Source organism: Coregonus lavaretus, assembly GCF_964263955.1.
Source record: "Coregonus lavaretus genome assembly, contig: HAP1_SCAFFOLD_898, whole genome shotgun sequence".
Lineage (NCBI taxonomy): Eukaryota > Metazoa > Chordata > Actinopteri > Salmoniformes > Salmonidae > Coregonus > Coregonus lavaretus.
In genome coordinates, this window is record NW_028167051.1 from 175,335 (window position 1) to 202,305 (window position 26,971).

Consider the following 26,971-nt stretch of genomic DNA (forward strand, 5'->3'; position numbering starts at 1 on the left):
CAGAAATCACATTTAGATTATGGTAATTCATCTTAACCGAACATGCAACTCCTGTAATGAAGCAACCAATAAAACATAATTTTCATACATTTGTGAAAATGCAATTAGCAAGAAAACACCATTCTAAACAGTGCATCTGATGCTTGCGGTTCTATATACACACACTTCATAACCAAAAGTATGTTGACACCTGCTGAACATCTCATTCCAAAATCATGCACATTAATATGGAGTTGGTCCCCCCTTTGCTGCTATAACAGCCTCCACTCTTCTGGGAAGGCTTTCCACTAGATGTTGGAACATTGCTGTGGGGACTTGCTTCCATTCAGCCAAAAGAGCATTAGTGAGGGGCACTGATGTTAGGCGAATAGGCCTGGCTCACAGTAGTTCCAATTCATCCCAAAGGTGTTCGATGGGGTTGAGGTCAGGGCTCTGTGCAGGCCAGTTAAGTTCTTCCACACAGATCTTGACAAACAATTTCTGTATGGACCTCGCTTTGTGCACAGCGGCATTGTCATGCTGAAACAGTAAAGGGCCTTCCCCAAACTGTTGCCACAAAGTTGAAAGCACAGAATCGTCTAGTGTCATTGTATGCTGTAGCGTTAAAGATTTCCCCTCACTGGAACTAAGGGGCCTAGCCCGAACCATAAAAAAACAGCCCCAGACCATTATTCCTCCACCAAATTTGACAGTTGGCACTATGCATTCAGGCAGGTAGCGTTCTCCTGGCATCCGCCAAACCCAGATTCATCCATTGGACTGCCAGATGGTGAAGCGTGATTCATCACTCCAGAGAACGCGTTTCCACTGCTCCAGAGTCCAATAGCTGCGAGCTTTACACCACTCCAACCGACGCTTGGCATTGCGCATAGTGATCTTAGGCTGGAAACCCATTTCTCCCATTTTACAGATAAACAGTTATTGTGCTGACGTTGCTTCCAGAGGCAGTTTAGAACTCGGTAGTGAGTGTTGCAACCGAGAACAGACGATTTTTACATACTTCAGCACTCTGCGGTCCCGTTCTGTGAGCTTGTGTGGCCTACCACTTCGTGGCTGAGCCGTTGTTGCTCCTAGACGTTTCCACTTCACAATAACAACACTTACAGTTGACCAGGGCAGCTCTAGCAGGGCAGAAAGTTGACAAACTGACAAACATCATTTGACGGTGCCACGTTGAAAGTCACTGAGCTCTTCAGTAAGGCCATTCTCCTGTCAGTGTTTGTCTATGGAGATTGCATGGCTGCATGCTCGATTTTATACACCTGTCAGCAACGGGTGTGGCTGAAATAGCCGAATCCACTAATTTGAAGGGGTGTCCACCTACTTGTGTATATATAGTGCATCTCAGAGATCATCTTCTGTTAGACATTTAGAAAGAGGAGGAATCTAAAGATGCAAAAACTAGGACAGTTTGCTAATGTGACCGGGATTGTGCCTTTGACTTGTGGACAACGAAAAAAAGTTTATATGAAAACCAACAGAACAGGAGAGAAATGGTTTCATGGGGAAGTCTTTATAAAATAATTGCCTCCACGTTTAAGGTCGGACTTTGTAAGACATGCGTCATAATATGAAGTAAAACTTTCAGGTGCCTTCAGAAAGTATTCACACCCCTTGACTTTTTCCACATTTTCTTGTGTTACAAAGTGGGATTAAATGGATGCCATTTTTTTGTCAACGATCTACACAAAATACTGGAAAAATGATAAAAACTGTTTGTTTTTTATTAATGGAAAATAAAACACGAATATATCTTGATTAGTTAAGTATTCAACCCCCCCCGAGTCAATACATGTTAGAATCACCTTTGGCAGCGATTACAGCTGAGAGTCTTTCTGTGTAAGTCTGTAAGAGCTTTGCACACCTGGATAGTACAACATTTAACCATTATTCTTTAAATAATTGTTCAAGCTCTGTCAAGTTGGTGGTTGATCATTGCTAGACAGCCATTTTCAAGTCTTGCCATAGATTTTCAAGCCGATTTAAGTCAAAACTGTAACTAAGCCATTCAGGAACATTCAATGTTGTCTTGGGTAAGCAATTCCAGTGTATATTTGGCCTGGTGTTTTAGGTTATTGTCCTGCTGAAAGGTGAATTCATCTCCCAGTGTCTGAAACGAGTTTTCCTCTAGCACCACCATGCTTGAAAAGAAGAAGAGTGGTAACTCCATAATAAGTTGTATTTGACCAAAATATAACACTTTGTATTCTGGACAAAAGGTTAATTGCGTCGCCATTTTTTTTTGTTGCAGTATTACTTTAGTGCCTTATTGCAAACAGGATGCATGTTTAGTAATATTAGTATTCTGTACAGGTTCCTTCTTTTCACTCTGTCATTTAGGTTAGTATTGTGGAGTAACTACACTGTTGTTCATCCATCCTCAGTTTTCTTCCATCCATTAAACCCTGTAACCATTTTAAAATCACCATTGGTCTCATGGTGAAATCCCTGAGCAGTTTCCTTCCTCTCCGGTAACTGAGTCAGGAAGGACACCTGTATCTTTGTAGTGACTGGGTGTATTGATACACCATCCAAAGTGTAATTAATAACTTCACCATGCTCAAAGGGATATTCAATGTCTGCTTTTATTTTTCATCAATAGGCGCCTTTCTTTGAGAACCATTGGAAAACCTTGCTGGTCTTTGTGGTTGAATCTGTGCTTGAAATTCACTGCTCGACCGAGGGACCTTACAGATAGTTTTATGTGTGGGGTAGAGATGGGGTAGTCGTTTAAAAATGATGTTGAACACTATTATTGCACACAGAGTGAGTCCATGCAACTTATTATGTGACTTGTTAAGCACACCTTTACACCTGAACTTATTTAGGCTTGCCATAACAAAAGGTTTGAGTACTTATTGACTCAAGACATTTCAGCTTTCCATTTTTAGTCAATTTGTAAACATTTCTAAAAACATAATTCCACTTTGACATTATGGGGTATTGTGTGTAGATCAGTGACACAAAATTGAATCAATTTTAAATTCAGGCTGTAACAACAAAATGTGGAAAAAGTCAAGGGGTGTGAATACTTTTCTGTTTTCAAATTGCCTCCAGCTCACATTGTGAAGTGGTTGGTGACGCGCTGATAGCCTGCCTACCGTACTCGAATTGGAGGCGCGCTTCAATAAGGCATACCAGTTGAGAAATAAAAATAGTAGGTCTTGCATTTAGAATAGTAAAAGTCCAGCAACGAGCTGAAGCAGGCTCTCAGCAGCAGCTCTGGTGATATTCAGTTCATAGTCTCTGTATGCTGCGGCGTGTGATAAATACCATAAATGACGATTAACGAAAATACACGTGCCAATTTAATTCCACTAAATTATGCAAATGTTTTGTGTTTTTTTTGGCCGATAAGCATGACCGGGCAAATGCATTTCCATCAATGGAGAAAAAAAAAAGCATTATTTTGCAATGGGGTTCTTCTGGACAATTTGGCTGAGGCAAATGATATTTATTGCCGTACCTTTTGTTTTAGGGAGTGGGGCAAAAGCCGCCAATTACCGGTTAACGGAAAATCCTGATGCTCACACACACACATTCCATTGTTACTGTACCCTGTTGCGCATGCACGCACACACAACCGTTACTGAACCTATCTAGCCAGCCTAGATATGTTCACTCAGATCAGCAGAGAGCTCTGTACTCAATGTGAAGAAAATAGATAGATAATTAATAGAAGCTGAACAAACTGATGAGTTACCCACAGGTGGTGGTAAAAACAAAGGGAAACAAACAAAATATATGAAGAACTAAAACTGACATCCAATCTTATTTGACTTTTTTTTAAAGCTTAAACAAACCAAAAGGGTATGTGATTGAAAACGTCAGCAGACAGACAAGCTCTTCTGTAGAGCATAAACAAGCACGCACACACACTGGATACACCAGCCAACAACACCACAACTCTAAATCAGAAAAAGTATATTTTCTTTGTTTTTTAAAAAATTTTAAAGCCGTTCCTTTATAGAACCCCCAACTTGGAAATTACTCTGTCACCATCAAGCTGCTGGGGGAAACATCACCAACAGTGTTACGGGCCAACTGGGATTCAAACCACTTCCTGGGTCAACAGGAAATGAAACAGATCACTTCCGGGTCACCAGAGGCTGAGCGTGTGACTCCGGGTCAAGGGGATTAAGGTGGGGTACCAATCCCCTATCTAATATACCAGAACCTGGTAACCCATCACTACAGCCCCCCTCCCTGCTCTCCCTGCTCTGGGGTTACAGACAGCTGTCAGTCAAACAGACCCTCACACAGCCAGAGATAACAGTCTTCAGTCAGTCAGGCCTTCCTCCTCCCAGCCCTGACCTATCCCTCTCTGCTCTGTGGTTTCCACAGAGGTAAATGCTGCCGCTGGCCTTGTGAACACGCTGCAGAAGTTATGAACGACGCACGGCTGGACTGGAGGAACCAGATATTAACACACACACACACACCTCCCTCCTCTCCTCTCACTCTCCTCTACCGTTCCTCTTGGTCCAGCCTTCCTGCATCTCTTAAAACTCTCTCTGCTCCTCTCCTCCCTCTGAGAGGTAATTAACACACCCCTCACCACAATGAGGAGAAAAAGATCTCAGCCAATTAAACTCATTCCACCCTCAAAAAAAAACCTTTTTAGTTTTCATTTGAGGTTTTCCACGAAAAAATGAGTTTCTTCTCCTTCTCTCTCTCTCTCCATCAATCTTCTCTCCATCAGTCTTCTCTTCTGCGTTAGCGTATATTCTCCTTCTCCACTCCAAGGTGGTGTGAGAGGTGGCCAGCGGTTCTCAGCAGTTGATTGGTTGTATGGGTGCTCTGGGCGTGGTCTAAGGTGTGACCCGGTTCAGCCCACTTTGGCCCAGGTGAGGAAGGAGGGGATGTCCCTGACCGGCACATTCCTGGTCAGGGCTTTGACCCGCAGGTTACGGTCATCTGTTAGGAGAACCACCTCCCGACGCAAGCGCACCGGACCGTCTGGAACAGAGGAAAGAAGAGGGAGGGGGGAGAGAAGAGGGAGGGAGGGGGGGAGAGAAGAGGGAGGGAGGGGGGGAGAGAAGAGGGAGGGAGGGAGGGGGGAGAGAAGAGGGAGGGAGGGAGGGAGGGGGGGGGAGAAGAGGGAGGGAGGGAGGGGGGAGAAGAGGGAGGGAGGGAGGGGGGAGAAGAGGGAGGGAGGGAGGGGGAAGAAGAGGGAGGGAGGGAGGGGGGGAGAAGAGGGAGGGAGGGAGGGTAGAATAAATATATTAGTATAGACACATTATTGTGTAACACACAGGCATGATGTTACAATATGTGTGTGTGTTGGTGGGAGGCGATATCTACCTCTTTGTGCAGGCATGAAGTTCTTAGCCTCATCTTTGCAGTAGTGGAGACAGCAGGACAAGATGACATCATCATTGTTCCCCTGGAGGGTGGGGAGAGACACCAGTAAATCTAAAGCTGAATTTCAACGATAGCCCGGAATTGGTTGAAACGACATTGACTTGCAGTCAAAGACTGCTCCAAACTCTAATTTCACATACAAGAGATGGTAATATACTTGACAGGGGATCTGGGGTACTTGGACAGACATTTTAATAAACACGTCAAAACCCACAAACGTCACACAAACACACACCTGTTGTCCGGAGGTGTCTTCGCTCCGGAAGGCGATAGACTCCAGTTGACTTCCTCTGCTGGTCAGCGCTCTGAGACAGGGCTCCCTGGCCTCGAACCCTCGCTCCAGAAACGCCACGGCAACCTTAGCCTTCTCCTGGACAGCCCGGGCGTGGGCCGCACCCCCACCACCAGGGTTTCCACGACAACCACTGCCACCACGCCCACCGACGGTGCCATCGCAGCTCTCCTGGCCCTTTGCCAAACCATCCAACTCTGTTATCACTGGAGGGAGAGATAAGAGGGAGAGAAGATGAGGGGAGGGAGAGAAGAGGAGGGGAGGGGGAGAGAAGAGGAGGGGGGAGAGAAGAGGAGGGAGGGGAGAGAGAGAAGAGGGAGAGAAGAGGAGGGGAGGGGACAGAGAGAAAAGGGAGAGAAGAGAGAGAAGAGGAGGGGATGGGGAGAGAAGAGGAGGGGGAGAGAAGAGGAGGGGGGAGAGAAGAGGAGGGGAGAGAGAGAAGAGGGAGAGAAGAGAGAGAAGAGGGAGAGAAGAGAGAGAGAAGAGGGAGAGAAGAGGGAGAGAGAAGTGGGAGAGAAGAGAGAGAGAGAAGAGGGAGAGAAGAGGAGGGGAGGGAGAGAAGAGGAGGGAGAGAAGAGATGGGAGGGAGAGAAGAGAGGGGAGGGGAGAGAAGAGAGGGGAGGGAGAGAAAAGGGAGAGAAGAGAGAAAAGAGGAGGGGAGGGGGAGAGAAGAGGAGGGGAGGGAGAGAAGAGAGGGGAGGGAGAGAAGAGGAGGGAGAGAAGAGAGGGGAGGGGAGAGAAGAGAGGGGAGGGAGAGAAAAGGGAGAGAAGAGAGAAAAGAGGAGGGGAGGGGGAGAGAAGAGGAGGGGAGGGAGAGAAGAGAGAGGAGGGAGAGAAGAGGAGGGAGAGAAGAGGGGAGGGAGAGAAGATAGGGGAGGGAGAGAAGAGAGGGGAGGGAGAGAAGAGGAGGGAGAGAAGAGAGGGGAGGGAGAGAAGAGGAGGGAGAGGGAGAGAAGAGAGAGGAGGGAGAGAAGAGAGGGGAGGGAGAGAAGAGGAGGGGAGAGGCGGGCTAAGACAGTCAACACAGCACTAAACATTCCCCTAAGAAACTCCTAAAACCTGATATTGATGGCTGACTTAACTGTTGCTCTGAACAATAAAAATAAAACCGTATGTGTTATGGCTTTTACACCCCCTGCTATAATGTGGATAAAGAGTTACTTGTCCGTGGTGTTCTTTAATGAAAGCCTCTCCAACATAATCCAGGTAGAATCAGGAATTCCCCAGGGCTGCTGTCTAGGCCCCTTACTTTTTTCAATCTTTACTAATGACATGCCACTGGCCTTGAGTAAAGCCAGTGTATCTATGTATGCAGATGACTCAACACTATACTCGTCAGCTACCACAGCGACTGAAATGACAGCAACACTTAACAAAGAGCTGCAGTTAGTTTCAGAATGGGTGGCAAGGAATAAGTTAGTCCTAAATATTTCAAAAACTAAAAACTAAACCCTTAACCTCAACTAAATCTTGTAATGAATAATGTGGAAATTGAGCAAGTTGAGGTGACTAAACTGCTTGGAGTAACCCTGGATTGTAAACTGTCATGGTCAAAACATGTTGATACAACCGTAGCTAAGATGGGGAGAAGTCTGTCCATAATAAAGCGCTGCTCTACCTTCTTAACAGCACTATCAACAAGGCAGGTCCTACAGGCCCTAGTTTTGTCGCACCTGGACTACTGTTCAGTCGTGTGGTCAGGTGCCACAAAGAGGAACTTAGGAAAATTACAATTGGCTCAGAACAGGGCAGCACGGCTGGTCCTTAAAAGTACACGGAGAGATAACATTAATGACATGCATGTAAATCTCTCATGGCTCAAAGTGGAGGTGAGATTGACTTCGTCCCTACTTGTTTTTGTAAGAGGTGTTGACATGCTGAATGTACCGAGCTGTCTGTTTAAACTACTAGCACACAGCTCAGACACCCATGCATACCCCACAAGACATGCCACCAGAGGTCTCTTCACAATCCCCAAGTCCAGAACAGACTATGGGAGGCGCACAGTACTACATAGAGCCATGACTACATGGAACTCTATTCCACATCAGGTAACTGAATAAGATTTTTTTTTAAAACAGGTACAAATACCCCTTATGGAACAACGGGGACTGTGAAGAGACTCACGCTAGCACTCTACACACACATACATTGCATTATTGTTGTATGGTGGTATTTTACATTTTGTATTTTAGTAGTGGTGTAATAATGTTATATGATGTACTGTTTTCTCTTTTGTTTTATATGTAATGTACAGTGCATTCGGAAAGTATTCAGACCCCTTGACTTTTTCCAAATTTTGTTACGTTACAGCCTTATTCTAAAATGGATTAAATTAATGTTTTTCCTCATCAATCTACACACAATACCCCATAATGACAAAACAGGTTTTTAGACATTTTTGCAAATGTATACTAAATACATAAGTATTCAGACACTTTGCTATGAGACTCGAAATTGAGCTCAGGTGCATCCTGTTTTGACTGATCATCCTTGAGATATTTCTACAACTTGATTGGAGTAAATTCAATTGATTGGACATGATACGGAAAGGCACACACCTGTCTATATAAGGTCCCACAGTTGACAGTGCATGTCAGTGCAAAAACCAAGCCATGAGGTCGAAGGAATTGTCCATAGAGATCTGAGACAGGATTGTGTCTAGGCACAGATCTGGGGAAGGGTACCAAAAAATGTCTGCATCATTGAAGATTCGCAAGAACACAGTGGCCTCCATCATTCTTAAATGTAAGATGTTTGGAACCACCAAGACTCTTCCTAGAGCTGGCCGCCCGGCCAAACTGAGCAATCGGGGGAGAAGTGCCTTGGTCAGGGAGGTGACCAAGAACCCGATGGTCACTCTGACAGAGCTCTAGAGTTCCTCTGTGGAGATGGGAGAACCTTCCAGAAGGACAACCATCTCTATAGCACTCCACCAATCAGACCTTCATGGTAGAGTGGCCAGACGGAAGCCACTCCTCAGGAAAAGGCACATGACAGCCCGCTTGGAGTTTGCCAAAAGGCACCTAAAGACCCTCAGACCAAGAGAAACAAGATTCTCTGGTCTGATGAAACCAAGATTGAATTATTTGGCCTGAATGCAAAGCGTCACATCTGGAGGAAACCTGGTACCATCCCTACGTTAAGCATGGTGGTGGCAGCATCATGCTGTGGGGATGTTTTTCAGCGGCAGGGACTGGGAGACTAGTCAGGATCGAGGGAAAGATGAACGAAGCAAAGTACAGAGAAATCCTTGATGAAAACCTTCTCCAGAGCGCTCAGGACCTCAGACTGTGGTGAAGGTTCATCTTCCAACAGGACAATGACCCTAAGCACATAGCCGAGACAATGCAGGAGTGGCTTCGGGACAAGTCTCTGAATGTCCTTGAGTGGCCCAGCCAGAACCCGGACTTGAACCCGATCAAACATCTCTGGAGAGACCTGAAAATAGGTGTGCAGCGACGCTCCCCAACCAACCTGACAGAGCTTGAGAGGATCTGCAGAGAAGAATGGGACAAACTCCCCGAATACAGGTGTGCCAAGCTTGTAGCGTCATACCAAAGAAGACTCGAGGCTGTAATCGCTGCCAAAGGTGCTTCAACAAAGTACTGAGTAAAGGGTCTGAATACTTATGTAAATGTGATATATATATATATATATATATATATATATATATATATATACACACACTTTATTTTTTATAAATTTGCAAACATTTCTAAAAACCTGTTTTTGCTTTGTCATTATGGGGTATTGTGTGTAGATGGATGAGAATTATATATTTTTTAATCCATTTTAGAATAAGGCTGTAACGTAACAAATTGTTGAAAAGGTCAAGAGGTCTGAATACTTTCCAAATGCACTGTAAGTGCCTTAATGTGTTTGGATCCCAGGAAGAGTAGCTGCTGCCTTGGCAGGAACTAATGGGGATCCATAATAAACCCCAGGAAGAGTGGCTGCTGCCTTGGCAGGAACTAATGGGGATCCCTAATAAACCCCAGGAAGAGTAGCTGCTGCCTTGGCAGGAACTAACGGGGATCCCTAATAAATACAAATAATATGGTCATACAGTTGGCAGGAGGTTAGGAAGTGCAGCTCGGTTTGCACCTAATTTTGTGGGCAGTGGGTACATAGCCTGTCTTCTCTTGAGAGCCAGGTCTGCCTACGGCGGCCTTTCTCAATAGCAAGGCTATGCTCACCGAGTCTGTACATAGTCAAAGCTTTCCTTAATTTGGGGTCAGTCTCAGCGGTCAGGTATTCTGCTACTGTGTAACGTAACATTCCAGTTTGCTCCGTTTTTTGGTTAAATCTTTCTAATGTGTCAAGAAGCTATCTTTTAGTTTCCTGTTTGTGAACAGAGCCCCCATACCAGCTAGCTGAGGGGACTCTTCTCCAGTTTCATCTCTCTGTAGGTCAGGGCTTTGTGGTGGAAGGTTTGAGAACTGAATTGCTATTTTCTTGATTTTGATAATTAGCAGTAGGACTAGGTCAGGGCAGGGCAGGGTAGGGAAGGGTGGGTCAGGGTAGGGAAGGGTAGGGTGGGGCAGGGTAGGGCAGGGTAGGGTAGGGTAGGGTAGGGCAGAGCAGGATAGGGTAGGGCACAGCAGGGTAGGGCGGGGCAGGGAAGGGCAGGGTAGGGCAGCGTAGGGTAGGGCAGCGTAGGGTAGGGTAGGGCAGAGCAGGGAAGGGCAGGGTAGGGCAGCGTAGGGTAGGGCAGGGCAGCGTAGGGTAGGGCAGGGCAGCGTACGGCAGGGCAGGGCAGGGTAGGGCAGGGCAGGGACTGAACGTGTGAATGGGTAGGGCTCAGGCTTACATTTCATGCCCCGTGCAGGGCTCTACTCCCTCCATCTCTCAGTCTCACATATGAGGGGCACCACCAGTATGGAAAGTGCCTTCAGACATTATTCATACCAGTTGACTTACTCCACATTAAATGCTGTGTTCCAGCCTGAACTTAAAAATGAATTAAAACAATTATAATTATCTTACACATCTACACACAATATCCCATAATGACAAAGTGAAAACATGTTTTTAGACATTCTAGCAAATTTATTGAAAAATAAATTACATAAGTATTCAACCCCCTGAGTCTACATGTTAGAATCACCTTTGGCAGCGATTACAGCTGTGAGTCTTTCTGGGTAAGTCTCTAAGAGCTTTGCACACCTGGATTGTACAATATTTGCACAGTATTCTTTAAAAAATTCTCAAGAGCACTGTCAAGTTGGTTGTTGATCATTGCTAGACAGCCATGTACAAGTTTTGCCATAGCTTTTTAAGCCGATTTAAGTCAAAACTGTAACCAGGCCACTCAGGAACATTCCACGTTGTCTTGGTAAGCAACTCCAGTGTATATTTGGCCTTGTGTTTGAGGTTATTGTCCTGCTGAAAGGTGAATGTCTCCCAGTGTCTGTTGGAAAGCAGACTGAACCAGGTTTTCCTCTAGGATTTTGCCTGTGCTTAGCTCTATTCAGTTTATTTTTATCCCAAAAAACTCCCTAGTCCTTTCCGATGACAAGCAAACCCATAACATAATGCAGCCACCACCATGCTTGGAAATAGGAAGAGTGGTGTTGTGTTGGATTTGCCCCAAACATAACACTTTGTATTCAGGACATAAAGGTAATTTCTTTGCCACTTTTTTTGCAGTTTTACTTTAGTGCCTTATTGCAAACAGGATGCATGTTTAGTAATATTAGTATTCTGTACAGGCTTCCTTCTTTTCACTCTGTCATTTAGGTTAGTATTGTGGAGTAACTACAATGTTGTTGATCCATCCTCAGTTTTCTGCTATCACAGCCATTCAATTCTGTAACTGTTTTAAAGTCACCATTGGCCTCATGGTGAAATCCCTGAACGGTTTCCTTCCTCTCCGGCAACTGAGTTAGGAAGGACACCTTAATCTTTGTAGTAACTGGGTGTATTGATACACCATCCAAAGTGTAATTAATAACTTCACCATGCTCAAAGGGATATCCAATGTCTGCTTTTTTTTTTTACCCATCTACCAGTAGGTGCCCTACTTTGCGAGGCATTGGAAAACCTCCCTGGTCTTTGTTGTTGAATCTGTGTTTGAAATGTACTGCTCGACTGAGGGACCTTACATATAATTGTATGTGTGGGGTACAGAGATGAGGTAGTAATAAAAAAAATCATGTTAAAGAGTATTATTGCACACAGTAAGTCCATGCAACTTATTATGTGACTTGTTAAACACATTTGAACTCCTGCTCTTATCTAGGCCTGCCATAACAAAGGTGTTGAATACTTATTGACTCAAGACATTTCAGCTTTTCACTTTTAATTAATTTGTAAACATTTCTACAAACATAATTCCACTTTGACATTATGGGTGTATTGTGTGTAGGCCAGTGACACAACATCTAAATGGAATCCATTTTAAAAATTCAGGCTGTGACACAGCAAAAATGTGGAAAAAGTCAAGGGGTGTGAATACTTTCTGAAGGCACTGTACGTCCCAGACTGAAGTGTTTTGATGAGGTGGTCGATGATGTGTGTGTTAGTGACCTATAAAGGTCACCACCTCTAGGAAACATCCCAGACTGCAGAAGCGGGTTTTTTTTGAGGCCGGTGAGGTGGTCGATTTAATTCAGTATGTGTTTTGTTTGTGTGTTATTTACCTATGAGGGGCACCACCACAATGTAAGTCCCAGAATGCAGCAGTGTCTTGAGGCCCGTAAGGTGGTCGATGAAACCGTTGGTGTCGGGGACCAGGAAAAGAGGACGCACCTCTAACTCCAACTGACCACACGTCTGTAACACCGCCTGGACAGAGGAAAAACACACGCACACGCACACGCACACGCACACGCACACGCACACACACACACACACACACGCACACGCGTTACATATAGTATATAGTGGTCCTCTGTAGCTCAGCTGGTAGAGCACGGCGCTTGTAACGCCAAGGTAGTGGGTTCGATCCCCGGGACCACCCATACACAAAAAAAATGTATGCACGCATGACTGTAAGTCGCTTTGGATAAAAGCGTCTGCTAAATGGCATATTATTATTATTATTTATTACTAGGGACAGGGTATCGCGATAGTCATTAGTATCGTGGCAAGGAAACAAAACCGGAAGCGGATTTAACTTCATTTAACTCGTTAAACAACTTTTCCCGTGGTGCCCCAAATACCTAATGAGTTAATTATTACATGAGAAAAAAAAATGCTAAATGATGTAAATGTAAATTAATTTAATCTAGTAACAATTAAACATAGTAGTTAATTATTCGATAAATAATAGTCATCAATGTTGCGTCCTAAGATGCTGGGTTCTTTTACTGAAGACTCCGAAGCGTACTTATAATAACCACAACTGATTTATTTCATGTTCTCCTTAACACATTCCAGTCGACCACTCTCTACAGTGTCTTCAGCCCAACTCTCCAATACATCATTGAACTTTCACCCCCCCCCCCTTGCATCACGTAATCCAATCACTTCAATGCAAGAACGGAAACCCCATTGTCATTTGTTAATTCAGATAACTCAACCGCTGCATACAAATCCCATTGGCTACTTGCAACCATTTAAAATCTAAACTCATTAACACATAATACATTTCTCAATACACCACCATCACAATAATGAAAGGTACGTCACGACAGTGTGTATATGTGTATATAGTGTGTGTATAGCGTGTATATAGTGTGTATACATGTGTATATAGTGTATATAGTGTGTATACATGTGTATATAGTGTGTGTATATGTGTATATAGTGTGTGTATATGTGTATATAATGTGTATATAGTGTGTGTCTATACAGTGGCTTGCGAAAGTATTCACCCCCCTTGGCATTTTTCCTATTTTGTTGCCTTTCAACCTGGAATTAAAATTGATTTTTTGGGGGTTTGTATCATTTGATTTACACAACATGCCTACCACTTTGAAGATGCAAAATTAGACAAAAAAACTGAAAACTTGAGCGTGCATAACTATTCACCCCCCCAAAGTCAATACTTTGTAGAGCCACCTTTTGCAGCAATTACAGCTGCAAGTCTCTTGGGGTATGCGCAAGACATACAGGTAAAAGTCAGTAAATTAGAATATTTTGAAAAACTTGATTTATTTCAGTAATTGCATTCAAAAGGTGTAACTTGTACATTATATTTATTCATTGCACACAGACTGATGCATTCAAATGTTTATTTCATTTAATTTTGATGATTTGAAGTGGCAACAAATGAAAATCCAAAATTCCGTGTGTCACAAAATTAGAATATTGTGTAAGGGTTACATTTTGAAGACACCTGGTGCCACAAAATAATCAGCTGATTAACTCAAAACACCTGCAAAGGGCTTTAAATGGTCTCTCAGTCCAGTTCTGAAGCCTACACAAACATGGGGAAGACTTCAGATTTGACAGCTGTCCAAAAGGCGACCATCGACACATTGCACAAGGAGGGAAAGACACAAAAGGTTATTGCAGAAGAGGCTGGCTGTTCTCAGAGCTCTGTGTCCAAACACATTAATAGAGAGGCAAAAGGAAAGAAAAACTGTGGTCAGAAAAAGTGTACAAGCGATAGGGATCACCGCGCCCTAGTCAAGATTGTGAAAAAAAACCCATTCAAAAATGTGGGGGAGATTCACAAGGAGTGGACAGCTGCTGGAGTCAGGGCTTCAAGATCCACCACCAAGAGACGCTTGAAAGACATGGGTTTCAACTGCCGCATACCTCGTGTCAAGCCACTGTTGACCAAGAAACAGCGCGAAAAGCGTCTCACCTGGGCTAAGGAAAAAAAGAGCTGGACTGCTGCTGAGTGGTCTAAAGTCATGTTTTCTGACGAAAGCAAATTTTGCATTTCCTTTGGAAATCGAGGTCCCAGAGTCTGGAGGAAGACAGGAGAGGCACAGGATCCACGTTGCCTGAAGTCTAGTGTAAAGTTTCCACCATCAGTGATGGTTTGGGGTGCCATGTCATCTGCTGGTGTCGGTCCACTCTGTTTCCTGAGATCAAGGGTCAACGCAGCCGTCTACCAGCAAGTTTTAGAGCACTTCATGCTTCCTGCTGCTGACCTGCTCTATGGAGATGGAGATTTCAGGTTCCAACAGGACTTGGCGCCTGCACACAGCGCAAAATCTACCCGTGCCTGGTTTACGGACCATGGTATTTCTGTTCTAAATTGGCCAGCCAACTCCCCTGACCTTAGCCCCATAGAAAATCTGTGGGGTATTGTGAAAAGGAAGATGCAGAATGCCAGACCCAACAACGCAGAAGAGTTGAAGGCCACTATCAGAGCAACCTGGGCTCTCATAACACCTGAGCAGTGCCAGAAACTCATCGACTCCATGCCACGCCGCATTAATGCAGTAATTGAGGCAAAAGGAGCTCCAACCAAGTATTGAGTATTGTACATGCTCATATTTTTCATTTTCATACTTTTCAGTTGGCCAACATTTCTAAAAAATCCCTTTTTTGTATTAGCCTTAAGTAATATTCTAATTTTGTGACACACGGAATTTTGGATTTTCATTTGTTGCCACTTCAAATCATCAAAATTAAATGAAATAAACATTTGAATGCATCAGTCTGTGTGCAATGAATAAATATAATGTACAAGTTACACCTTTTGAATGCAATTACTGAAATAAATCAAGTTTTTCAAAATATTCTAATTTACTGACTTTTACCTGTAGCGTTTTCCTTGATGGCCAAAAAGCAAAATTTTAGTCTCATCTGACCAGAGTACCTTCTTCCATATATTTGGGGAGTCTCCCACATGCCTTTTGGCGAACACCAAACGTGTTTGCTTACTTCTTTCTTTAAGCAATGGCTCTTTTCTGGCCACTCTTCCGTAAAGCCCAGCTCTGTGGAGTGTACGGCTTAAAGTGGTCTTATGGACAGATACTCCAATCTCCACTGTGGAGCTTTGCAGCTCCTTCAGGGTTATCTTTGGTCTCTTTGTTGCCTCTCTGATTAATGCCCTCCTTGCCTGGTCCGTGAGTTTTGCTGGGCGGCCCTCTCTTGGCAGGTTTGTTGTGGTGCCATATTCTTTCAATTTTTTAATAATGGACTTAATGGTGCTCCGTGGAATGTTCAAAGTTTTGGATATTTTTTTATAACCCAACCCTGATCTGTACTTCTCCACAACTTTGTCCCTGACCTGTTTGGAGAGCTCCTTGGTCTTCATGGTGCCGCTTGCTTGGTGGTGCCCCTTGCTTAGTGATGTTGCGGACTCTGGGGCCTTTCAGAACAGGTGTATATATACTGAGATCATGTGACAGATCATGTGACACTTATATTGCACACAAGTGGACTTCATTTAACTAATTATGTGACTTCTGAAGGTAATTGTTTGCACCAGATCTTATTTAGGGGCTTCATAGCAAAGGGGGTGAATACATATGCACGCACCACTTTTCCGTTATTAATTTTATTTTTATTTTTTTAAAAACAAGTTATTTTTTTTATTTCACTTCACCAATTTGGACTATTTTGTGTATGTCCATTACGTGAAATCCAAATTTAAAATCCATTTAAATGACAGGTAGTAATGCAACAAAATAGGAAAAACACCAAGGGGGATGAATAACTTTTGCAAGGCACTGTACACATATCACTTCGCAAGCCATCATAAAACCTTACGTTTCAGGCCACTGTATTAAGTAAGGCCTTATTATATATATATATATATATATATATGTGCATAGTGCGTGCGTTACCTGTATCTTTTCCCTGCGTCTCTGCTGCTGAGCCAGTTCGTTGGTGAGGGCGCTGCGTCGGGCCCGGAGCTCTCGGATGTCATCCTCACTGCCATCATCACCGTCCCCGTCCGACACGGACGACTCCGCCTCCACGATGACGTCATCACTCTGCGACACAGCCACAGAAGAAGAGGACATGTTAGTAGATGATACAAAACATAGACACGCGATTCAGCTAACCATGGTCTTCATGAAGGTGACTAGTTGCGATATGATAACTGTCCATTTACATGGAAATCAATGTTGTGAGGTCAGCATTAAGAAATACACAGTTGAATCAGCTGTGTAACTCAGTTCTTTGGATAAAAACCAGTGAGACACAGAGGATAGAGATGGACACACACCTCTCTCTCAGTCTGTGAGTCCTGTCTGCTGCGTGCGTCGCCGGGGCGGGGAGAGGTTGCCATGGAGACATACTTCCCTCCTTTAAAGGCCAGGAGAGGCTCTTCCTGTCCACACAGAGCCTCCAGGAAATACTTCAACACCGTTACCCTTTTACAGTCAGCGGCTATCACCTGGGGGAGAAGAGAGACAGAGAGAGACTATAGGTCTAATGATATGGTTCTGTGAGTGTGAGTGTGTGTGTGTGTATGGTGTATAAACTCACGGTATCCCCGGTGCAGTCTATGTAGCAGGGTTCCTGCGGGGCGGCGAGCAGCGGGACGAAGCCGGCCAATAGCCTGTCCTCCTCCAACTGCAGCAGGCGGAGCTCCTCGTCCCCCTCCCCTCCGTCCCCGTCTGCCTTGTACAGCGGCGCCTCGCCGTGGTCGACACGTGCCAACGCATTACACAGGTCTGCCAGGCTACGCCACACATCAGGACTACAGCTGGGAGAGGAGAGAGTGTCGGTTAGAATCTTTTAAATTAAAAGTCTATTACGTTTTAAATTGAGCGCTAACTCCACCCACCCAGGCAACAAACAGGAAAAAATAGCTCATCCTGTGTGTGGGTGTGTGTGTACTTACTCTATACTACAAGGCGGAGGATTCCATTGGTTGGGGTGTCCAAGCATCCAATCAGACCAGACCTTGACGCTGGGCAGCAGCTCCCTCAGGTCCAATGGGAAGGCAGAAACTCTCACCATCCCCTCCTCCTCATCCCCCTGTTCTCTCTCCTCCTCCGGGAAGGGCTCTGAGTGAGTGAGTGAGATTTAGCAAATGAGTGACTGAGTGAGTGCTTAAAGATTTAGCAAATGAGTGAGTGAATGACTGCTTAAAGATTTAGCAAATGAGTGATTGAGTGAGTGCTTAAAGATTTAGCAAATGAGTGAGTGATTTCCTTAGATCCAGAGGCTAACAAGGGGGCTACTCCTAGCACGGTGCTTCTGAATAAACAGTGCCTCTTCTCTGGATTCCTGAGAGGGACAGGCGGATATATTTGAATGAGCCAGTTTCGCCAACAAGGTGGTTTGGCTCGGGGCCCTCCTCCCCAAACATTTACTGTGGCAACCGTGCTCCCAAGTGGCTCGGTCAATCTCTCAACGTGGGTGCGGAGCTACTTTCCGGGGGGGGGTCCTATCTCTCCGGAGTGGAGACTGCACCCATCGGTGGTGGCCCAGATATGGGCCAACATAGATCTAACGCATCGCGAGAAAACCCGCATTGCAGTCTGCTCTTCTCAATAAGGGATCTGGACGCTCCGTTGGGATCGGATGCTTTGGCGTATCAGTGGCCTCGGAACCCTGCTCTATGCGTTCCTCTGATGGACCTGATTCAGGCCACCGTGGAGGGTCTGTTGTTGATTTTGGTGGCTTCCCATTGGGCCAGACAACCTTGGTTCCTAGAGATCATCCGCCTTTTGGGCGGCAACCCATAATCAAATCAAATTTTATTCGTCACATGCGCCGAATACAACAGGTTTTTACCATGAAATGCTTACTTACAAGCACTTAACCAACAATGTAGTTCAAGAAATAGAGTTAAGAAAATATTTACTAAATAAACTAAAGTAAAAAAATTAAATAAAAAGTAACACAATAAAATTACAATAATGAGGCTATATACGGGGGGGTACCGGTACCGAGTCAATGTGCTGGGGGTACAGGTTAGTCGGGGTAATTTGTACATGTAGGTAGGGGTAAAGTGACTATGCACAGATAATAAACAGCGAGCAACCCCATAGGGGGTTCCGTGTCATTGGGACGGCTGCCATATAAACCTTCAATGTGGAAAAAGAAAGGCCCTGCTCACAAAGCTTTAGCAAGAACATCAACATGTCCCCCAAAGAGCTCTGAAAAAGGAGAAACTCCTTCAACCTGACACCAACCCTCAAACGCACGCCACTTACTTAAACGACCCTCTCGTAGAGGGTGCACACGCCGACTGTAAACCCACAGCCATCAAATTCAACCTTTATGGGGCCAAACCCCACAGATCCCATATCTGCAGTCGTGGGTGCCAAATTCTCCCGCACGTCTTGGGCTGTCGTGGCAGCGCACACGAGTACACAGTTTCCAGGGTTACTGCAGGTTTCCCGTGGGTTTGAACCTCGGGCTCATCAACTCTGGTCGACGCTATGCAGCGTGCGTGTGCTTTACCAAGCCACGTCAGGGTGTTCTGTTGTTTTGGACTCGCGGGTCGTACATTTCAGGCTCGCAAGGTAAGTGTCGTTCTTGGAACCGTGGGGTCCAGGGACTTGGGCTGCAGCGTGTCAGTGTGCAGACCCAAGCTGCAGCAGGTTCTGGTTCTGGTATGGGCCTCTGACCGTTCAGAATTCTCCGGTAAGTCTTAGGGAAAAAGGGGTGTGGCTTCTGTAGCCCCCTTTAGGAACTGGTGGAACCTGTGTGTTCTTCGGCTGGCCGTCGGCCTCCTAGTTATGTACCCTCTGTGCCGGCTTGGTGGCGTGTCCCCGTATGTTATAAAGAGTGACCGACTGAGAGGGAATGTACAGCTATGAATATAACTACTATTCCCTGCGCCGTCAGGGGGTTTGGGCTCGCTGAAGAGCGGCACTGAATTGAGGAAATGGAATGCGAGCCCCGGTGTTATAGCCAGGAAGACGTAGCTTCTCTCAATGTGTGTGTGTGTGTGTGTGAGTGTATGTGTGTGTATGTGTATGTGTGTACCTGCGGGTGTGTGTGTGTGTGTGTGTGTGTGTGTGTATGTGTGTACCTGCGGGTGTGTGTGTGTGTGTGTGTGTGTGTGTGTGTGTGTATGTGTATGTGTGTACCTGCGGTGTGTGTGTGTGTGTGTGTGTGTGTGTGTGTGTGTGTATGTGTGAGTGTGTACCTGCGGGTGTGTGTGTGTGTGTGTGTGTGTGTGTATGTGTGAGTGTGTACCTGCGGGGGTGTGTGTGTGTGTGTGTGTGTGTGTGTGTGTGTGTGTGTGTGTGTGTGTGTGTGTGTGTACCTGCGTGTGTGTGTGTGTGTGTGTGAGTGTGTACCTGCGGGGGTGTGTGTGTGTGTGTGTGTGTGTATGTGTGAGTGTGTACCTGCGGGGGTGTGTGTGTGTGTGTGTGTGTGTGTGTGTGTGTGTGTGTGTGTGTGTGTATGTGTGCGTGTGCGTGTGTACCTGCGGGTGTGTCTCTCAGCAGCTCTGTGCAGCGTTGGACCAGCAGAGAGAACATGGCCAGACCCAGAGCTGTTGTCTGCTCCTGTAACACAGACCTCACCTCACCATCTCCCCCTAGAGAGAGAGAGAGAGACAGAGAGAGAGACAGAGAGACAGAGAGAGAGAGAGAGAGAGAGACAGAGAGAGAGAGAGACAGAGAGAGACAGAGAGAGAGAGAGAGACAGAGAGAAAGAAAGAGAGAGGAGAGAGAGAGAGCGAGACAGAAAGAGAGAGAGCGAGACAGAAAGAGAGAGAGCGAGACAGAAAGAGAGAGAGCGAGACAGAAAGAGAGAGAGAAACATTTAGTCATAGACTTGAGTGTTTTTGCACAAGGTTACAATTGTGTGTGTGTTACCTCTGCTCTGAGCGTTGTGTATAGTGAACATGTTAATCGTGATGATCTGTAACATGCGCGTGCTGCCCAGGGGGGAGGGGCTGTGTTGGAGCATCGCTCGGAACTCCTGGAGAACACGACTGGCCACCGCCGGGAAAGACTCCATACTGCAACACATTGAGTGTTACTCACTGAATAGACACTACTTATCCAGAGAGACTTACAGACAGTGCATTCAACTGAGTTAAGAAAGACAACCACATATCACAGTGATTGGAAGCAAAATCTCTCTACTTAAAACAGCAGCTATCATCATAATCAGTGCTAGTAAAAAAAAAAAAAGCTGTCTGCGACAGGCTACAGAAAATGAAGTCTACATATTTTATTGACGACATAAAAAAACAAGCTTGCACACTCATATGTACGCAAACACACAGGGCAGAGTACTCACCCCACTTTAGTGAAGAGTTTTCCGTGAGCGTGGAGGAAGCTGAGTATGAACCTCTTATTGAGCTGCAGAGAAAACCAGAGAGACGGGAACAACAGAGCACTGATGAGTCACGCAGTCTTTCATTGATTGTCCTGTCATCATCTTTCATTGTTAAATGCTATTTCTTGGTCTGTGACATCATTGGCCTTGGTATTAGTGCCACAGTTGAGGTAAACAACAGAACTACAACACTGGTTATAACAGCTAGGTGAAGGGGACTGGTTTTAGCAGCTAGGTGAAGGGGACTGGTTAATACACTGGTTATAATAGCTAGATGAAGGGGACTGGTTAATACACTGGTTATAACAGCTAGATGAAGGGGACTGGTTAATACACTGGTTATAACAGCTAGATGAAGGGGACTGGTTAATACACTGGTTATAGCAGCTAGATGAAGGGGACTGGTTATAACACTGGTTATAGCAGCTAGATGAAGGGGACTGGTTAATACACTGGTTATAGCAGCTAGATGAAGGGGACTGGTTAATACACTGGTTATAGCAGCTAGATGAAGGGGACTGGTTATAACACTGGTTATAGCAGCTAGGTGAAGGGGACTGGTTATAACACTGGTTATAGCAGCTAGGTGAAGGGGACTGGTTATAACACTGGTTATAGCAGCTAGGTGAAGGGGACTGGTTATAACAGCTAGATGAAGGGGACTGGTTATAGCAGCTAGGTGAAGGGGACTGGTTATAACACTGGTTATAGCAGCTAGGTGAAGGGGACTGGTTATAACAGCTAGATGAAGGGGACTGGTTATAACAGCTAGGTGAAGGGGACTGGTTATAACACTGGTTATAACAGCTAGGTGAAGGGGACTGGTTATAACAGCTAGATGAAGGGGACTGGTTATAGCAGCTAGGTGAAGGGGACTGGTTATAACACTGGTTATAGCAGCTAGGTGAAGGGGACTGGTTATAACACTGGTTATAACAGCTAGGTGAAGGGGACTGGTTATAACAGCTAGATGAAGGGGACTGGTTATAGCAGCTAGGTGAAGGGGACTGGTTATAACACTGGTTACAGCAGCTAGGTGAAGGGGACTGGTTATAACACTGGTTATAACAGCTAGGTGAAGGGGACTGGTTATAACACTGGTTATAGCAGCTAGGTGAAGGGGACTGGTTATAACACTGGTTATAACAGCTAGGTGAAGGGGACTGGTTATAACAGCTAGATGAAGGGGACTGGTTATAGCAGCTAGGTGAAGGGGACTGGTTATAACACTGGTTATAGCAGCTAGGTGAAGGGGACTGGTTATAACACTGGTTATAACAGCTAGGTGAAGGGGACTGGTTATAACAGCTAGATGAAGGGGACTGGTTATAGCAGCTAGGTGAAGGGGACTGGTTATAACACTGGTTATAGCAGCTAGGTGAAGGGGACTGGTTATAACAGCTAGGTGAAGGGGACTGTTATAACACTGGTTATAGCAGCTAGGTGAAGGGGACTGGTTATAACAGCTAGGTGAAGGGGACTGGTTATAACACTGGTTATAGCAGCTAGGTGAAGGGGACTGGTTATAACACTGGTTATAGCAGCTAGGTGAAGGGGACTGGTTATAACACTGGTTATAGCAGCTAGGTGAAGGGGACTGGTTATAACACTGGTTATAACAGCTAGGTGAAGGGGACTGGTTATAACACTGGTTATAGCAGCTAGGTGAAGGGGACTGGTTATAACACTGGTTATAGCAGCTAGGTGAAGGGGACTGGTTATAACATTTACATTTACATTTGAGTCATTTAGCAGACGCTCTTATCCAGAGCGACTTACAGGAGCAAGTAGGGTTAAGTGCCTTGCTCAAGGGCACATCGACAGATTTTTCACCTAGGCGGCTCGGGGATTAGAACCAGCGACCTTTCTTACACTGGTTATAACAGCTAGGTGAAGGGGACTGGTTATAACACTGGTTATAACAGCTAGGTGAAGGGGACTGGTTATAACACTGGTTATAACAGCTAGGTGAAGGGGACTGGTTATAACACTGGTTATAGCAGCTAGGTGAAGGGGACTGGTTATAACACTGGTTATAGCAGCTAGGTGAAGGGGACTGGTTATAACACTGGTTATAGCAGCTAGGTGAAGGGGACTGGTTATAACACTGGTTATAACAGCTAGGTGAAGGAGACTGGTTATAACACTGGTTATAACAGCTAGGTGAAGGGGACTGGTTATAACACTGGTTATAGCAGCTAGGTGAAGGGGACTGGTTATAACACTGGTTATAACAGCTAGGTGAAGGGGACTGGTTATAACACTGGTTATAACAGCTAGGTGAAGGGGACTGGTTATAACAATGGTTATAGCAGCTAGGTGAAGGGGACTGGTTATAACACTGGTTATAGCAGCTAGGTGAAGGGGACTGGTTATAACACTGGTTATAACAGCTAGGTGAAGGGGACTGGTTATAACACTGGTTATAGCAGCTAGGTGAAGGGGACTGGTTATAACACTGGTTATAGCAGCTAGGTGAAGGGGACTGGTTATAACACTGGTTATAGCAGCTAGGTGAAGGGGACTGGTTATAGCAGCTAGGTGAAGGGGACTGGTTATAGCAGCTAGGTGAAGGGGACTGGTTATAGCAGCTAGGTGAAGGGGACTGGTTATAACACTGGTTATAGCAGCTAGGTGAAGGGGACTGGTTATAACAGCTAGGTGAAGGGAACTGGTTATAACACTGGTTATAGCAGCTAGGTGAAGGGGACTGGTTATAGCAGCTAGGTGAAGGGGACTGGTTATAGCAGCTAGGTGAAGGGGACTGGTTATAACAGCTAGGTGAAGGGGACTGGTTATAACAGCTAGATGAAGGGGACTGGTTAATACAGCTAGATGAAGGGGACTGGTTAATACACTGGTTATAACACTGGTTATAGCAGCTAGGTGAAGGGGACTGGTTATAACAGCTAGGTGAAGGGGACTGGTTATAACACTGGTTATAGCAGCTAGGTGAAGGGGACTGGTTATAACAGCTAGGTGAAGGGGACTGGTTATAACACTGGTTATAGCAGCTAGGTGAAGGGGACTGGTTATAACACTGGTTATAGCAGCTAGGTGAAGGGGACTGGTTATAACACTGGTTATAACAGCTAGGTGAAGGGGACTGGTTATAACACTGGTTATAGCAGCTAGGTGAAGGGGACTGGTTATAACACTGGTTACAGCAGCTAGGTGAAGGGGACTGGTTATAACACTGGTTATAACAGCTAGGTGAAGGGGACTGGTTATAACACTGGTTATAGCAGCTAGGTGAAGGGGACTGGTTATAACACTGGTTATAACAGCTAGGTGAAGGGGACTGGTTATAACAGCTAGATGAAGGGGACTGGTTATAGCAGCTAGGTGAAGGGGACTGGTTATAACACTGGTTATAGCAGCTAGGTGAAGGGGACTGGTTATAACACTGGTTATAACAGCTAGGTGAAGAGGACTGGTTATAACAGCTAGATGAAGGGGACTGGTTATAGCAGCTAGGTGAAGGGGACTGGTTATAACACTGGTTATAGCAGCTAGGTGAAGGGGACTGGTTATAACAGCTAGGTGAAGGGGACTGTTATAACACTGGTTATAGCAGCTAGGTGAAGGGGACTGGTTATAACAGCTAGGTGAAGGGGACTGGTTATAACACTGGTTATAGCAGCTAGGTGAAGGGGACTGGTTATAACACTGGTTATAGCAGCTAGGTGAAGGGGACTGGTTATAACACTGGTTATAGCAGCTAGGTGAAGGGGACTGGTTATAACACTGGTTATAACAGCTAGGTGAAGGGGACTGGTTATAACACTGGTTATAGCAGCTAGGTGAAGGGGACTGGTTATAACATTTACATTTACATTTGAGTCATTTAGCAGACGCTCTTATCCAGAGCGACTTACAGGAGCAAGTAGGGTTAAGTGCCTTGCTCAAGGGCACATCGACAGATTTTTCACCTAGGCGGCTCGGGGATTAGAACCAGCGACCTTTCTTACACTGGTTATAACAGCTAGGTGAAGGGGACTGGTTATAACACTGGTTATAACAGCTAGGTGAAGGGGACTGGTTATAACACTGGTTATAACAGCTAGGTGAAGGGGACTGGTTATAACACTGGTTATAGCAGCTAGGTGAAGGGGACTGGTTATAACACTGGTTATAGCAGCTAGGTGAAGGGGACTGGTTATAACACTGGTTATAGCAGCTAGGTGAAGGGGACTGGTTATAACACTGGTTATAACAGCTAGGTGAAGGAGACTGGTTATAACACTGGTTATAACAGCTAGGTGAAGGGGACTGGTTATAACACTGGTTATAGCAGCTAGGTGAAGGGGACTGGTTATAACACTGGTTATAACAGCTAGGTGAAGGGGACTGGTTATAACACTGGTTATAACAGCTAGGTGAAGGGGACTGGTTATAACAATGGTTATAGCAGCTAGGTGAAGGGGACTGGTTATAACACTGGTTATAGCAGCTAGGTGAAGGGGACTGGTTATAACACTGGTTATAACAGCTAGGTGAAGGGGACTGGTTATAACACTGGTTATAGCAGCTAGGTGAAGGGGACTGGTTATAACACTGGTTATAGCAGCTAGGTGAAGGGGACTGGTTATAACACTGGTTATAGCAGCTAGGTGAAGGGGACTGGTTATAGCAGCTAGGTGAAGGGGACTGGTTATAGCAGCTAGGTGAAGGGGACTGGTTATAGCAGCTAGGTGAAGGGGACTGGTTATAACACTGGTTATAGCAGCTAGGTGAAGGGGACTGGTTATAACAGCTAGGTGAAGGGAACTGGTTATAACACTGGTTATAGCAGCTAGGTGAAGGGGACTGGTTATAGCAGCTAGGTGAAGGGGACTGGTTATAGCAGCTAGGTGAAGGGGACTGGTTATAACAGCTAGGTGAAGGGGACTGGTTATAACAGCTAGATGAAGGGGACTGGTTAATACAGCTAGATGAAGGGGACTGGTTAATACACTGGTTATAACACTGGTTATAGCAGCTAGGTGAAGGGGACTGGTTATAACAGCTAGGTGAAGGGGACTGGTTATAACACTGGTTATAGCAGCTAGGTGAAGGGGACTGGTTATAACACTGGTTATAGCAGCTAGGTGAAGGGGACTGGTTATAACACTGGTTATAACAGCTAGGTGAAGGGGACTGGTTATAACACTGGTTATAGCAGCTAGGTGAAGGGGACTGGTTATAACACTGGTTATAGCAGCTAGGTGAAGGGGACTGGTTATAGCAGCTAGGTGAAGGGGACTGGTTATAACACTGGTTATAGCAGCTAGGTGAAGGGGACTGGTTATAACAGCTAGGTGAAGGGAACTGGTTATAACACTGGTTATAGCAGCTAGGTGAAGGGGACTGGTTATAGCAGCTAGGTGAAGGGGACTGGTTATAGCAGCTAGGTGAAGGGGACTGGTTATAACAGCTAGGTGAAGGGGACTGGTTATAACAGCTAGATGAAGGGGACTGGTTAATACAGCTAGATGAAGGGGACTGGTTAATACACTGGTTATAACACTGGTTATAGCAGCTAGGTGAAGGGGACTGGTTATAACAGCTAGGTGAAGGGGACTGGTTATAACACTGGTTATAGCAGCTAGGTGAAGGGGACTGGTTATAACACTGGTTATAGCAGCTAGGTGAAGGGGACTGGTTATAACACTGGTTATAACAGCTAGGTGAAGGGGACTGGTTATAACACTGGTTATAGCAGCTAGGTGAAGGGGACTGGTTATAACACTGGTTATAGCAGCTAGGTGAAGGGGACTGGTTATAACACTGGTTATAACAGCTAGGTGAAGGGGACTGGTTATAACACTGGTTATAACAGCTAGGTGAAGGGGACTGGTTATAACACTGGTTATAACAGCTAGGTGAAGGGGACTGGTTATAACACTGGTTATAGCAGCTAGGTGAAGGGGACTGGTTATAACACTGGTTATAGCAGCTAGGTGAAGGGGACTGGTTATAACACTGGTTATAACAGCTAGGTGAAGGGGACTGGTTATAACACTGGTTATAGCAGCTAGGTGAAGGGGACTGGTTATAACAGCTAGGTGAAGGGGACTGGTTATAACACTGGTTATAACAGCTAGATGAAGGGGACTGGTTATAACAGCTAGGTGAAGGGGACTGGTTAATACACTGGTTATAACAGCTAGATGAAGGGGACTGGTTATAACACTGGTTATAACAGCTAGATGAAGGGGACTG

General features: G+C 45.3%; 1 protein-coding gene across 1 annotated transcript; it reads right to left on the minus strand.

Moving 5' to 3' along the window:
• Window positions 1–1,492: 1,492 nt before the first annotated feature.
• Window positions 1,493–20,790, minus strand: LOC311113944 (telomerase-binding protein EST1A-like; the record flags this gene model as incomplete). Its single annotated transcript, XM_084189218.1, has 11 exons — window positions 1,493–4,959; window positions 5,305–5,386; window positions 5,600–5,862; window positions 12,301–12,445; window positions 16,354–16,503; window positions 16,740–16,910; window positions 17,003–17,222; window positions 17,361–17,526; window positions 19,905–20,018; window positions 20,299–20,444; window positions 20,729–20,790. Coding segments are annotated over 11 exons (1,650 nt in total), but the record flags the coding sequence as incomplete, so codon positions are not given.
• Between the last annotated feature and the right edge of the window lie 6,181 nt (window positions 20,791–26,971).